Source organism: Schistocerca gregaria, chromosome 2 (genome assembly GCF_023897955.1).
Source record: "Schistocerca gregaria isolate iqSchGreg1 chromosome 2, iqSchGreg1.2, whole genome shotgun sequence".
NCBI lineage: Eukaryota > Metazoa > Arthropoda > Insecta > Orthoptera > Acrididae > Schistocerca > Schistocerca gregaria.
The window spans coordinates 916035778-916050995 of NC_064921.1; the positions used below are offsets into that span (position 1 = coordinate 916035778).

Sequence of the window (15218 nt, forward strand, 5' to 3'; positions counted from 1 at the left end):
CATTCTTATTATTCCCTCTTGGCTCTTGTACGTATTGTATATTACCCGTCTCTCTCTATAGCTTAACCATATTTTTCTCAGAATGTCGAACATCTTGCACCATCTTACAATGTCGAACGCTTTTTACAGGTGAACAAATCCTATGAACGTGTCTTGATTTTTCTTTAATTTTGCTTCCATTATCAACCGTAACACCTCTCGTGCCTTTACCTTTTCTAAAGGAAAACTTCGTCATTTAGCACGTCATCAATTTTCTTTTCCATTCGTCTCTATACTATTCTTGTGAGCCGTTTGGATGCATGAACTGTTAAGCTTACTGTGCAATAATTCGCACACTGGTCAACTGTTGCAGTCTTGGGAGTTGTGTGAGTGATAGTTTTAAGAAAATCAGATGGTATGTCGCCAGACTCATAGGGTACATTCTACATACCACCGTGAACAATCGTTTTGTGGCCACTTCCCGTAATTATTTTAGAAATTCTGATGGAATGCCATCTATACCTTCTGCCTTACTGAACCACAAGTCCTCCAAAGTTCTTTTAAATTCTGATGCTAATACTGGATCCCCTATCTCTTATAAATCGACTCCTGTTTCTTCTTCTATCACATCAGACAAATGTTCTCCCTCATACACGCTTTCATCTATTCTTTCCACCTATCCGCTCTCTCCTCTGCATTTGACAGTAGAATCCCCGTTGCACTCTTAATGTTACCACCCTTGTTTCTAATGTCACCGAAGGTTGTTTTGGCTTTCCTATATGCGGACTCTCTCGTTCCCACAATCATTTCTTTTTCGATTTCTCCCCATTTTTCTTGCACCCATTTCGTCTTAGCTTCACTACAATTCCTACTAATTTCATTGCTCATTGACATGTATTTCTGTATACCTGTGTTTCACAGAATATTATTGTACTTCCTCGTTTAATAGATCAACTGAATTGTTTCTTCTGTTAACTGTTACCCATGGTTTCTTCGTAGTTACCTTCTTTGTACATATGTTTTCCTTTCCAACTTCTGTTATTGCCCTTTTTACAGATGTCCATACCTCTTCAATTGTACTGTCTACTGAGCTATTCCTTATTGCTGTCTGTATAGCCTTAGAGAACTTCAAACTATCTCGTCATTGCTTAGTACTTCCGTATGCCACTTCTTTGAGTATTGATTCTTCCTGACTAAACCCTTAAACTTCTGCCTACTCTTCATCACTACTGTATTGTGTTCTGAGTCTGTATCTGCTCCTGGGTACGCCTTACAATCTGGTACCTGATTTTGGAGTCTCTGTCTGACCATGATGTGTTGTTGTTGTGGTCTTCAGTCCTGAGACTGGTTTGATGCAGCTCTCCATGCTACTCTCTCCTGTGCAACATGCTTCATCTCCCAGTACATACTGCAACCTACATCCTTCTGAACCTGCTTACTGTATTCATCTCTTGGTCTCCCTCTACGATTTTTACCCCCCACGCTGCCCTCCAATACTAAATTGGTGATCCCTTGATGCCTCAGAACATGTCCTACCAACCGATCCCTTCTTCTAGTCAAGTTGTGCCACAAACTCCTCATCTCCCCAATTCTATTCAATACCTCCTCATTATTTATGTGATCTACCCATCTAATCTTCAGCATTCTTCTGTAGCACCACATTTTAAAGCTTCTATTCACTTCTCGTCCAAACTATTTATCTTCCATGTTTCACTTCCATACACGGCTACACTCCATAGAAGACCATGATGTAATGTAACTGAAATCATTTCGTATCACCAGCATGCCTCATCCTCTAGTGACTATTGAGCCGTAAAATGCTGTATCTACAAATATTTAAAAATTTCAGGCCACTGATCATCCCTTTTCAAACAAGATAGGGTTGAGATGCGTATAGAATAACAAAATAACCTTTATTCGGTAGTTAAACGACGTATATCACCTGTAAGTTGTGAACATAATATAACACGCAAAAGAGACCGACAGGACGCTAAAAATTAAAGATACTTGAGAATTTAGATAACTCGGTAATGAGCCTTTTGTCAATTTGCAATTACTTTTGTACGTGTAAGAAGACCAGTATCAGTTGCAAAGCGATTTACAAAAGATTGCTGTATGGTGTGGCAGGTAGCAGTTGACGCTAAATAACGAAAAGTGTGAGGTGATCCACAAGAGTTGCAAAAGAAATCGGCTGGAATTCGGTTACTCGATAAATAGTACAATTCTCAAGACTGTCAATTCAACTAAGCACCTGAGTGTTAAAATTACGACAACTTCAGTTGGAAAGACCACATAGATAATACTGTGGGGAAGGCGAGCCGATGGTTGCGTTTTAATTGGCAGGACACTTAGAAGATGCAACAATTCCACTAAAGAGACAGCTTACACTACACTCGTTCGTCCTCTGTTAGAATATTGCTGCGCGGTGTGGGATCCGTATACCAAGTGGGATTGACGGAGGACATCGAAAGGGTGCAAAAAAGGGTAGCTCGTTTTGTATTATCACGTAATATGGGAGAGAGTGTGACAGACATGATACGCGAGTTGGGATGGCAGTCATTAAAGCAAAGGCGTTTATCGTCGCGGCGAGATCTATTTATGAAATTTCAGTCACCAACTTTCTCTTCCGAATGCAATAATATTTTGTTGAGCCCAACCTACGTAGGTAGGAATGATCATCAAAATAAAATAAGAGTAATCAGAGCACGAACAGAAAGGTTTATGTATTTGTTTTTCCCGCGCGCTGTTCGGGAGTGAAATGATAGAGAGATAGTATGATTATGGTTCGATGAACCCTCTGCCAAGCACTTAAATGTGAACTGCAGAGTAATCATGTAGATGTAGGTACAGAGACTTACGCGAGGAGACGGTGGAGGGCGAGGCGAAGGCGTCGTGCGCCGTGGTGGAGCCCTGGTCGGCGGAGAAGCCGAGCGCCGGCGTGTTGAAGCCGACGCCCGTGGAGGCGCAGCTGCCTGCCAGCCCCGCCGCCGCGCCCGTCAGGTACGGCGAGTAGGGCGCCGAGCCGTAGCCCCAGTGGCTGTTGGACGCGCCCAGCCCGAACTGGCTCATGTCTGCAACAGGCACAAACCGCAGGCGCTGCCATCACCGCGAGACGACGAGCTGGCGCATTGGTTAGCAGCAGTGTTGATTTGCATATTAGTATTCCTGTTGATATGGCTTTATTTTTTGACTGTCATATGTACACTACTGGATATTAAAATTGCTATACAACGAAGACGACGCGCTACAGACGCGAAATTTAACCGACAGGAAGAAGGTGCTGTGATACGCAAATGATTAGCTTTTCAGAGCATTCACACAAGGTTGTCACCTGTGGCGACACCTACAACGTGCCGACATGAGGAAAGTTTCCAACCGATTTCTCGTACACAAACAGCTGTCGGCCGGAGTTGCCTGGTGAAACGTTGTTGTGATGCCTCGTGTAAGGAAGAGAAATGCGTACCATCACGTTTCCGACTTTGATAAAGGTCGGATTGTAGCCTACCGCGATTGCGGTTTATCGTATCGTGACACTGCTCCTCGCGTTGGTCGAGATCCAATGACTGTTAGCAGAATATGGAATCGGTGGCATCAGGAGGGTAATACGGAACGCCATGCTGGATCCGAACGCCTCGTATCACTGGCAGTCGAGATGACAGGCATCTTATCCGCATGGCTGTAACGGATCGTGCAGCCACGTCTCGATCCCTGAGTCAACAGATGGGGACGTTTGCAAGACAACAACCATCTGCACGAACAGTTCGACGACGTTTGCAGCAGCGTGGACTATCAGCTCGGAGACCATGGCTGCGGTTACCTTTGACGCTGCATCAACGACAGGAGCGCCTGCGATGGTGTACTCAATGACGAGTGTGGGTGCACGAATGGCAAAACGTCATTTTTTCGGATGAATCCAGCGTCATTATGGTCGCATCCGTGTTTAGCGACATCGCGGTGACCGCACGTTGGAAGCGTGTATTCGTCATCGCCATACTGGCGTATCACCTAGTGTGATGGTAGCGGGTGCCACTGGTTAAACCTCTCGGTCATCACTTGTTCGCATCGACGGCAGATTTCAGATGTGCTACAACCCGTGGCTCTAACCTTCATTAGATCCCTGCGAAACCCTACATTTCAGCAGGATAATGCTCGACCGCATGCTAGAGGTCATGTGCGGGCCTTCCTGGATACTGAAATTGTTCGACTGCAGCCCTGGCCAGCACATTCTCCAGATCTCTCACCAAATGAAAACATCTGGTAAATGGTGGCCGAGAAAGTGGCTCGTCACAATACGCCACTCAGGATGAACTGTGGTATCGTGTTGAAGCTGCATGGGCAGCTGTACCTGTACACGCCATCCAAGCTCTGACTCAAGGCCGTTATTACGGCCAGAGGCGGTTGTTCTGGGTACTTATTTCTCAGGATCTATGCACCGAAATAGTGTGAAAATGTAGTCACGTGTCAGTTCTAGTATAATATATTTGTCCAATAAATACCCGTTTATCGTCTGCATTTCTTCTTGGTGTAGCAATTTTAATGGCCAGTAGTGTAGTTCAGTGATGTAATTTCGTCATTTGGAGATAGTGAGTAAAGCTACAGGCACGAGGAAATGTGTTGCCAAGTAGAGAAACCGCAACATTTACTACATATTCTTCTGTTGGAGATTACTAGAGCCAACGTCCTTGCGGCAGCGGTAACACCGGTTCCTGTCAAATCCTAAGCGCTAGCGCTTGAGTGGGTGACCATCTGGTCTACCGAGCGTTGTTGGCAAACGGGGTGCACTCAGCCCTTGTGAGACAAACTAAGGAGGTACTTGATCGAGAAGTAGCGGCTTCGGTCTCGTAAACTATATCCGCATCCAGTGACACCTGTAGGCTGAATATGGCCGGTCGATACCGCTCGGCATTCATGGCCTGTTCCTTTCGGATTTTTTTTTTTATTATTTTTACATTAATAGAAGCGTGACAGCAGTGGAGGCACCCAGCGACATTCTTGCCTTTGTGGGGATAAGACCATTGGACAGAGCACTGTAAGAATGTGCTTTTCTCGTTTTAAGGAGTATCGTTTTGACATTAGTAACTGTCCATCTAACAAACTTCAGGGTTTGATGAAGATCGTTTAAACGCATTAATTCACAATGATCCACGTCAGTCATTCTACCATCTTCAAATGTTTGCATGCAATGGTGAAGGTTCAAAAATCGAGTGTAAGGGTACCGCAATCTCTAATCCAAACTCACCAAAATCAGGGGCTGGCCATATGTGCATCTCTGCTCGCTCGTCATCAACTGACTCGTGAAGAACACATATCATTTCTATCGCGTATCACTACGTTGGCAACAAATGGTATCTTTATGCTACATAATGAAAAGAAAGGAATGATTGAGCTCAAACAAAGCAGTATTTCCCTGTGCAAAGACCGGTGTGCATCCGCAAAGGATAATGATATGCACCTGGTGGAAAAGTGAACTGCTATTGTTCCACCGAGGTGTAGCCACCACTGCTGGCATTCACGGTCAACAACTGAGGCGTCTTGCAGACGGAATCCAAGTACAACGACCAGAAAGACTGATTGCAGTGATGCTGCTCCAGGATAACGCAAACCCGTATTCGGCTAGATTGACAAGAAATACTATACAAGACTTCGGTTGGGAAGTCGTTCCCCCACCGTATTCACATGATCTTGCACCCGCAGATTTTCACTTTTCCCGCTCTCTATCGAACAGCCTTGAACGAATTTTCTATGCGGATGAAAATGCGCTCCGAACATTGCTCGAAGAGTTCCCCGCCTCAAACCCATGTGATTTGTGCTGTCGCCGAATCGAAAAGTTACGTCATCGTTGGTAGAAAGTCGTAAATAGTGAAGGGGAATACATTATTCATGACTAAAGTCTCTGTTATTGTATCTGTCGTGTTTATTGGACTTCAGGAAGAACGTCACGAACTTACGCACCAACCCAACACCTGCTCTGTGCACAGCAGTCTTCCATTGCACTCTGGACTGTGCTAAAAAGGAGTGATCAGACGAATGTTAACAAAAACTACCGTAACTTTATTTCAGGAACGCTGATTCGTTCTAAATGAACATCTTCAGGTGGACCGAAACTTCACCAGCAGTCCTCGTAATTAAGTCTCACAAAGCGGTACAGATGTGCCAGTACCTTTCTTCAAGAATTAATTATGACGTCTGTTAGTGGATCTTGGTGCCACTTCGAGATGTTCATATCGAACGAAACCACGTGTGATGTATCAAATGTACCGGAAACACAGCTGTGCTATACAGCAGCTAAGCACAAAGTCATCAGCGTTATTGAAAGGTCTTACCGTGGAATGTGAGTATAGGTACTGAATCTTATCATACTTTAGTTATTATTGAATGATGTATAACTCACTATTCTGTTAAATATGAAGCAGATTCCGCAAATCATAGCGTGGAATGTGAGTATACGTACTGGATCTTATCATACTTTGGTTATCATTGAATGATGTATAACACAGTATTCTGTAAATATGAAGCAGATTCCGTTAATCATGGCGTTCTCTGTCTATACCGTTACCAGGAACAGACAGAATCCAGACAGTTAGATTGTGATTTACAAGCAATTGTGAAACATTAAAATGTATAAAAAATGGTTCAAATGGCTCTGAGCAGCACTATGGGGTTTAACACCTAAGGTCATCAGTCCCCTAGAACTACGAACTACTTAAGCCTATTTAATCTGCCCGAGGCAGGATTGGTACCGGTTACCGGAGCGGTCGCGCGGTTCCAGACTGTAGCGCCTAGAACCGCACGGCCACACCGGTCGGCTTAAAATTTACAGACTGCAGTTAATTTAAACGCGCAGTCTACATGAAAACAAGAAACTCAGTTCAGAGTTCTTACGATAAAGAGGACGCTCTGAGCATCAAACTGATGTCAACAACAAATCAGAGGTGCAACGAACAAGAATAAAAAGAAGTGTTATATTATAACGACTAAAATGCAGTCAGGAGACTTTATTAAAATAAAAATGCAACTGCCTTTCTCCTCCCCAACATGGATATGTGTAGATACGGAGACTCTCAAGGCACGTACCTGTCAGTGGGGAGAACAATGTGGTAACATACGTGTAGATGTAACTATAGCTGTATTTATTCTGCAGATTTTGAACCTTGCGAGATATCCAGCATCATCTGTACTAACTGAAGTTATTTCAAGTATATCCCTTTTATTTTGTAATGTTTTTATTTAATTCTATTTTCAACGCTCTTGTTGCTTCATTGTATATTATCAGTAGCTGTTATTAACGTACCAGAATGAGGCTGATTACCTTACCCCCTGCCTCATACACACGGCAAGTTGAAAGTGTAGACCAAAGTCATAATACACGAAGGACCTCAAAAACACCAGAGGACCAACCGCAGCTAAAACCAAGCCCCTCGCACAGTGTGGATTACTACGTCAATGACATGTCGGCTCACTCGATGCTTGTAGCATCCGAAAAGAATCAAAACTGTGACTCGCCGGACAAGACTACAAGCCTACAGATAGCTACCGTGCTGTTTCTGTGTTCTTTGAGCCACGTGCAGCATTATGTGCCATCATGGAGAATGACCATTTCCGAGGTATCCGACTCCCAATGACCATTGCATACAGTTTCTGCAGAAATGTTATCTCAGAAACCGGTTGACCTGCATCTGTATTCACTGACAACTTCAGATCGTCTCGGGCTTCAAACAAATTTCCATTGACAATGCGTGACACTCGTTTCCGATTTCTGTTGGTAAGGATTTTCTTAAGACCACTGTTACTTCGCTGACGCCGTGTTGCAGGTCACATCATTCCTTGTAAACACTTCGCATACTCCATGTTGATACACCAACAATCCAGCAACTTAATTCCTTGTATGTTCATGGAAACACACAAACGAAATAGTTCCACCATACTGCCGCGCTGAAAGATCACATACACAGTCCGTCCAAAGAGTTCGGAGATTGATATTATTCCTGTAATACAAACGTTATCAACGCAGAAACTACGTTGTTAGCTTTAATTAACCACTGTTAACAACAGTTGTGCATTCCATCAGAGAGTTGTAAGATGGCAGTGTTACGTAAGTGGACGTAGTGTAATAATGTTGTTGTGTCACAAACCACAATGAAGCAACATCTGTACATAAAGTGATGAAGACGTTCTTCAGATTGTTTTGATGAAGATAACATTTTTGCAAAGTTTGTCCCGCACACACTGTTTTCCGAAAACAAAACAGCGACGCGTGATTGCCTGCCGCGACTTGATCGCAATGGAAAAGGCAGGGAGCTATTTTCTGGAAAAAATCATCATGAATGAAGAGACTTGGTGTTATCAATAAGGACTTAAGACAAAGTGGAGAAATTAACCTGATGAATCAACGCTTTTTCATGACATGATCGATATTCAAAACAGTGTTATGAGCGAGTTGAACAACGTCCTATTTCCTGACGGTTTCACATGGTTGTGTGAGCTTTTGTTTTACTCAAGTCGCGGGGGTGAGGGGGATCGTGGGTTGAGCGCGGGGAGGAGGCTATGCAGAACAACCCGAAGCACTAAAACCATAACATTTCTCTGTTTTTATTACATTTCTACTAGGTCGCTTTCTTCTGTTGGTCTGTTTGGTACAAATTTTGCAATTCTCTTTAAGCTACTTCCCGATGAGCGAGAGGACTTGAAATTTTAAACACATAACTGGATGACTGATATCAATCGCTTTCTGGTGTGGAGTGTGGTGGAGGGTAAATTTTTTACCAATGTCATTTCTCGATCACCTAAAGAACTAGCATTTCAAGCGTAGTTTAGAACTGGGTTCCAATGCAATATTAACTCTCTTCCTAGTCTATCGTGTGACAGCGAGCACTCTGTGTGCCACTGCCATTTACACGTTTTCCTGTTCGGCGCGACAATGATTCGCACGAAGAACGATTGCTGGTAACCTTCCGTACGAGTTCCAGTCTCTCCTTTTTACCTTCGCAGTCTTTTCGTGAGATATACAAAGAAGATGGTTGCGGCATGTGAAGAGAAACTGAAGCAAAACTTAAATTTACCACATGTCTTTGTTGTAATCTCATTACATTCACAAGTTTAGAACACTGAAAATAATTATTTGAATGAAAATGAATTTTTAACACACCAAGTTTTTAAATCGGATTAAGAAAAATAAAATAATTTCTCCTAGCCCCATACAGATTTCTAATATCAAAGAGATAGTTATAAAGACTTGTGATTGTATAATTTTAATACCTTTGACAATACCTGTAAAATTTAAATGAAAAAGTGTGGCGCATGCAGTACGTAATAGTAAGGAAGTGAACTATTCGTGCTTTTATTACATATCGCATCTTCCCAAAGTTTTTCCTTTACATCTTACAAGTATTATCACAGCCATAGTAACAAATATTCAGAGCTACCTGTGTGGGGTAAAGAATCTGAATGGGGATAGGAAAAATTACTTTATACTTTTTAGTTCGACTGAAAAATGTGGTATGTTAAAAATTCATCCGGTCTCGAAACTTTTTGGACTGGGTAAGGAGTACAGAGTATTGTATATTAACATAATAATCGAATATGTGCGAAATTTGTTAGATTTCCCAAAGAACATGAACAAAATTTATGATAGAAAACTGAATTCAATTTAAATTAAAAAAATATTTGTGAATGTCTGAATAACAAACGAAGTATCACCAGGATGATATTATCTTCACTGTGTTCTCACTGACAACTGGATACTAACAACAAAAGTGAAGGTGATTTACACAATGTGTAGGAAAAACTGAAAAACATTCCAACAGGGTGTAATGTGAACAGCTCGACGCCTAAAACTAAGGAACTCTCTTTCATGAGTAAAAGTATCATTCAATAATACCGTAATAAAAAAGGTGATAAACATTTCACATATGTAGTAGTATTTCGCAATTTTCAAATGTAACAAAAAGAAAAATTTGGTAAAGTAGAAGGCGTTTAACCAAGATTCATCCAATTTCACAAGATTATAGCTTGTGAAGAAAGAATAGAGAAACTCTTGTCACATGTCACCTTGCATCTAAACGAAAAATTTACCTTTCCGCCAGTTCTAATTTCAGCGATTTATATGGCAGCCCTGGGTAGCTAGTGCTCCCTCACACTCTTTCATTGCGACTTTTTCCCCAGTTGCGAGAACATGCTGAAAGTTTTATTTTTCGACAGGATGTAGCACAACCATAATGTCTGTAAAAACATTTCTAAACCATAACCTACCTGAGCTTTTGATCAGCCGTAATGATCTTCCTGACCTAACTGGGCTCCAAGTCACCTTATGTCAAGATACGAGGCACTTTTTCATTTTTATCTTTGTTTCAGTTGATTTTTTATGGGGATTTGTGAAATACTCTGCCTTATGACTCCCCTTGCAACAACTTTTGGTTAACTAAGGAACCACATATGAATAGTAGTGACTGCAAAAACTGTAGACATGCTCGTAAAAGTGTGGGATAAGCTTGACTATCATCTGCACGTGTGTCCAGTGGAGGGCGAACTGAACTTCTGTGAATGACGGAGACACTTAGCTGGATCAACCGTAATTGGTTTCCGGATCTAGAACTCTAGAAGTGTCCTTCTAGGTCCTTTGATTCAAAACGTAATCGTAAAAAGTACACCCCCCCCCCCCCCCCCAGCACGTTCATGACATACTCTCGAGAACAAATCTTAGTGCTTCTATGCATAAGTTAAAATTCACAATAAATTTCCATCCTCGTTCATGCAGGAGATATAGTCTCGTGATATGAGCTCAATCTTACTGAAATACCACATAATAAATTGAACTATATTCTGAAAGTAACTTTAGTAAAACCTAGAACCTAAAGCTACATTTCAAAATGTCACATAAGAACCAAGTATTACAAGAAAATTAATGTTCGAATCTTTGCCATAATGGCAAACTAGTGGTAAATACCTTCACTTCGAGGGTCAGAGTAAGAAGTGAAAATATATAAAACAAAATACTGGCATTAACACCATAAGGTACATAAGTTCCATCGACATATGCAACATGAAACCAGTTCTAAGGAACTTTCGGTCAAGGAAGACCATAACGTCGCAAGGTGGAGACGTTTGTGTAGCAGCATAATGGGAACGTCATGGCCAGACAAAACTAGAATCATCCAGTATTTCACTGCTGGGGGAGATGGTTCATCTGGACTACAACAAATCAAATATTAGTTCACTTTACTACACGAATGATAAAAATATTTACTTCACTTGATACAGTCGTTTGCAACAGGAGTACTTCTTAATTTAAAAAGGATGAGTGGTCGCTCCAATCTATAATTTACAAGTAATTAAAACTGTTGTCGACTATTAAAGCATAATTTGATGCATACAACTGCAATCCTTCTCTCGAAGTACAACGTTCAGTATTTACAAAAGTACATTTCTACCTATTACTTGAATACCTCTTTAGTCCTAGTCGATGAGGATGACTGCTCGGTCTGAGGTCAAGAACTAGGCAGAGCACTTCCCTCCTTGGCTCCATATTGACCTCTGTACAACGACGCTGTGGTGAGGAGAGACAGAGACAGAGAGAGAGAGAGAGAGAGAGAGAGACAGAGAGAGAGAGAGAGAGAGAGAGAGAGAGAGAGAGAGAGAGAGAGAGGTAATGTCTGTGTTACTGTGTGTCGCTGGCAGTGCAATCTCTGAATGATACCACAGGGAATATACCTAACACTATGAGTGGACGATGACAGGGTTTTGAGGAAATTAATATTTGTTAATTAAGGTAATTCGCAATTGCCTCCATTACTGACTTTGATAAACAGATATTTGTTTTAAAATTGGTATTATATCGTTTTCTATTAACTTCAAATACACCAAAATTACGTGATACCGGTTATCTGTACTGTAAATGGTCTAGAAGCGTCAAACCATCCCAAAAATTGTGATACTAAATGCCAATCTAATCAATCAAACAACACAGTAAAGTAATACTTCAGTGCACCGTGACCTAGAATAATAGAACAGCGACTGTTGTAGAAATCCTCATTTTTCACTTAACGGTATGAATCAGAAGAATGGTAGGTGCAATTTGTTTCCTCAGTGTGGGCGAAGGTACTTTTCTCAATAGTGAAGCCAAATCGCCCTTATTCCATCAGGTAACAACTGTGCTCACTCAATTACAGCCTTGCTCGTATATCCTGTGGTGTATACTAGTTAGCCGTAGTTTCTTCAGAAATCACATGTATGAGTTATTTACGTTGGTGTTCACATTTTCCAAAATAATTTGTCGAACAAACAAGACTGAAGAGGGTAGGCAGCCCATTTTGACTATGAAGAAGGGACAAACGATAGAGGTACTCAGGATACCCTCCGCCACACACTGTCAGGTGGCTTGCGGAGTATGGATGTAGATGTAGATGTAGATGTATGGTATCACCACCAGCCATACCTTTTCATGCAAATAGGGAATAAAAGCAACTTTTTGTTAATAATTAACGTTTATTAAGGAAATAGTTGTTGGCAAACCTCAAGGTTCTGTTTCACTAATAGACGGAAATATTTTCTTCTCATATCACCCACACTGGTACTACTCTGTCGCAAAGCAAAAAGTATTGGGCCGGAGGTGCACCATTTTAGATGACGGTAACGAGTGCCAATACAGTACAGCTCCACCAACACATGGCGACCACTGTGCTTTAAAAAGACGGATTCAAGAAACGCTAAAATTACTTCATACGGTATCTCGTGGTCTCATTATAAAATTCATAAATCAAACAGCTAACAGCCAAAGTACAAGTAAATGAAAATCTGGCAGTGCTGAAACATACAATTTTACTAACAGCATTGGATTACAGGCTACAGGAATATGAATAAAAAGCGGAACTTTCACGTCAACTAAAAACTCGTTTTATAAATCACGAAAACGTACTTCTTTGTCAACTCTTTAAGTGTGCTATTCGTAATAAGCACCAAAATGTGCTGTATAAAAATGAGCTACTGCAACTCGATAGGTGAAGGTTTTCCGCCTCCATCCATTGTCACACAAACAGTGAATCATGGTACTGTGCTCAAATTACAACAAACTGTCTGAAAAATATTTAATATGGATTGTGTACTTCAATAAACCATTTAGTGGACTTTTTGTTATAGATTTACTACTAGACTTACAAACACTTGTGCAGATATTTCGGCAATTTCAGTATAGTTTTTTTGTAAAGAGGAAATCGTGTTTTAAGTACGTACGCAAGTACAATGTCAGACTCAGTACGCAGATGTAAATTAAGACATAAATGGGAAAGACGCCTCTGTTTCGTACATCACTATCCATCATGCATGGACGTGAAGGAAGTTTGATAAAAATTATTTCATAATGGTATATATGAGTCACTCATGTATATTCTGACTTTGAGTAAAATAAAACACATGAGGTTGACTTTTTCTGAAAAAATTATTTAATTTAATAAAATATTTAAAGAGTCGTTGTGCAAAGGTGCACCTTCAGGACACTATAAAATTTATAAAATTACACAACACGGCAGCCAATATTTTAATGAAATTCGAATCATTACATCGTCAACACACATAACCGGCACCTCAACACAGAAATTAAAATCTAAATTATGTTGTTTTCTGTTGCAGCGGGATTTAAGCATGACTGCTGTAATGTTGTGATTAGCAGGCGGAACAAAGTAGGGGGAAAAAAAGGAACTCGACGCGGTGCACCATTCTGCACTTCCTCGGCTGCGCACGCGATTAATCTGCACTTCTTTTTAGATACGGAAACTCCATTTATCTGTCTCCGGCAATTAACATTAATTAGTCGTTCTGGACTCTTTGAGAGCGCAGCGGGATTGGAAGTTAAAAAGTCTTATTACGGTGGCTTTAAATAACACAAAAAACATTTTACTGCGTTTAATCTGTCGGGCTTTCAGATGGCGTGAATGGTGGGGGCCGGACCGAGGGCCGCCCTAATTTGTACAGTGGATTACAGCGGGCAGCGGCGCTCTGCATAGCAGAGTGCGTGTTCTAATTAAGCACGCACTAATGTGTTTAACTGTCATTTCGCAGCGCCCCGCGGCGCGCTGCCGAGGCACCGCCGGCGCCGCCAGGGGCCGCTACCCGCACGACAGTGCGTGCTGCGGGCAGCGTGCTGTGTGCACCGAGTGTGCAACACACCGAGACACTGCCTCGTATAACCAGCTTGTCCGAATATCTGCCAGACCAGTGTCCAACGTCCGCTGCTCACATAGAATCTTGTCAACGATACCAGCCACTATTTAATGTACCATTTTAGAGACCTGACTTTCACCACCGTTGAGCGACGATAAAACAGCAGATCTATGACGCCACAGGGTGGAATGTGACAACTAAGTGCTACATTCACGCAGCAGTCGTGGGAAATTGACCCAACAGAAACTACACACGTAGTGAACGCCAGGGGGGCTATCCTCTTTTCTGCATGTCAACTCGCTAAATTTCATTTATAATAACAACCAAATTAATCGTTGGCTATTATCTAACATAGCATGGGAAGCCCTCCAAATACCGTAGTATTACGACGTAATTAGAATGTCATTTTATAGTTGTTGTTGTTGTTGTTGTTGTTGTTGTGGTCTTCAGTCCTGAGAATGGTTTGATGCAGCTCTCTATGGTACTCTATCCTGTGCAAGCTTCTTCATCTCCCAGTACGCACTGAAGCCTTCATCCTTTTGAATCTGCTTAGTGTATTCATCTCTTGGTCTCCCTCTACGATTTTTACCCTCCACGCTGCCCTTCAATACTAAATTGGTGATCCCTTGATGCCTCAGAACATGTCCTACCAACCGATCCCTTCTTCTAGTCAAGTTGTGCCACAAATTCCTCTTCTTCCCAATCGTGTTCAGTACCTCCTCATTAGTTATATGATCTAACCATCTAATCTTCAGCATTCTTCTGTAGCACCACATTTCAAAAGCTTCTATTCTCTTCTGGTCCAAACTATTTGTTTCACTTCCATACATGGCTACAATACATACACATACTTTCAAAAACGATTTCCTGACACTTAAATCTATACTCGATGTTAACAAATTTCTCTTCTTCAGAAACGCTTTCCTTGCCATTGCCAGTCTACATTTTATATCCTCTCTACTTCGACCATCATCAGTTACTTTGTTCCCCAAACAGCAAATCTCCTTTACTACTATAAGTGTCTCATTTCCTAATCTAATTCCCTCAGCATCACCCGACTTAATTCGACTACATTCCATTATCCTCGT

At 41.6% G+C, this 15218-nt stretch overlaps 1 protein-coding gene across 1 annotated transcript in view; it reads right to left on the reverse strand.

Moving 5' to 3' along the window:
* LOC126336046 (protein lozenge-like) overlaps positions 1–15218 on the reverse strand; it is a gene marked incomplete at its 5' end in the record, with an annotated part of 433243 nt that overhangs the window by 26665 nt on the left and 391360 nt on the right. Inside the window, one exon of the mRNA XM_049999526.1 lies at positions 2838–3050. Within this exon, the coding sequence (XP_049855483.1) occupies positions 2838–3050 (213 nt within the window). The remainder of the gene's footprint in view (positions 1–2837; positions 3051–15218) is intronic.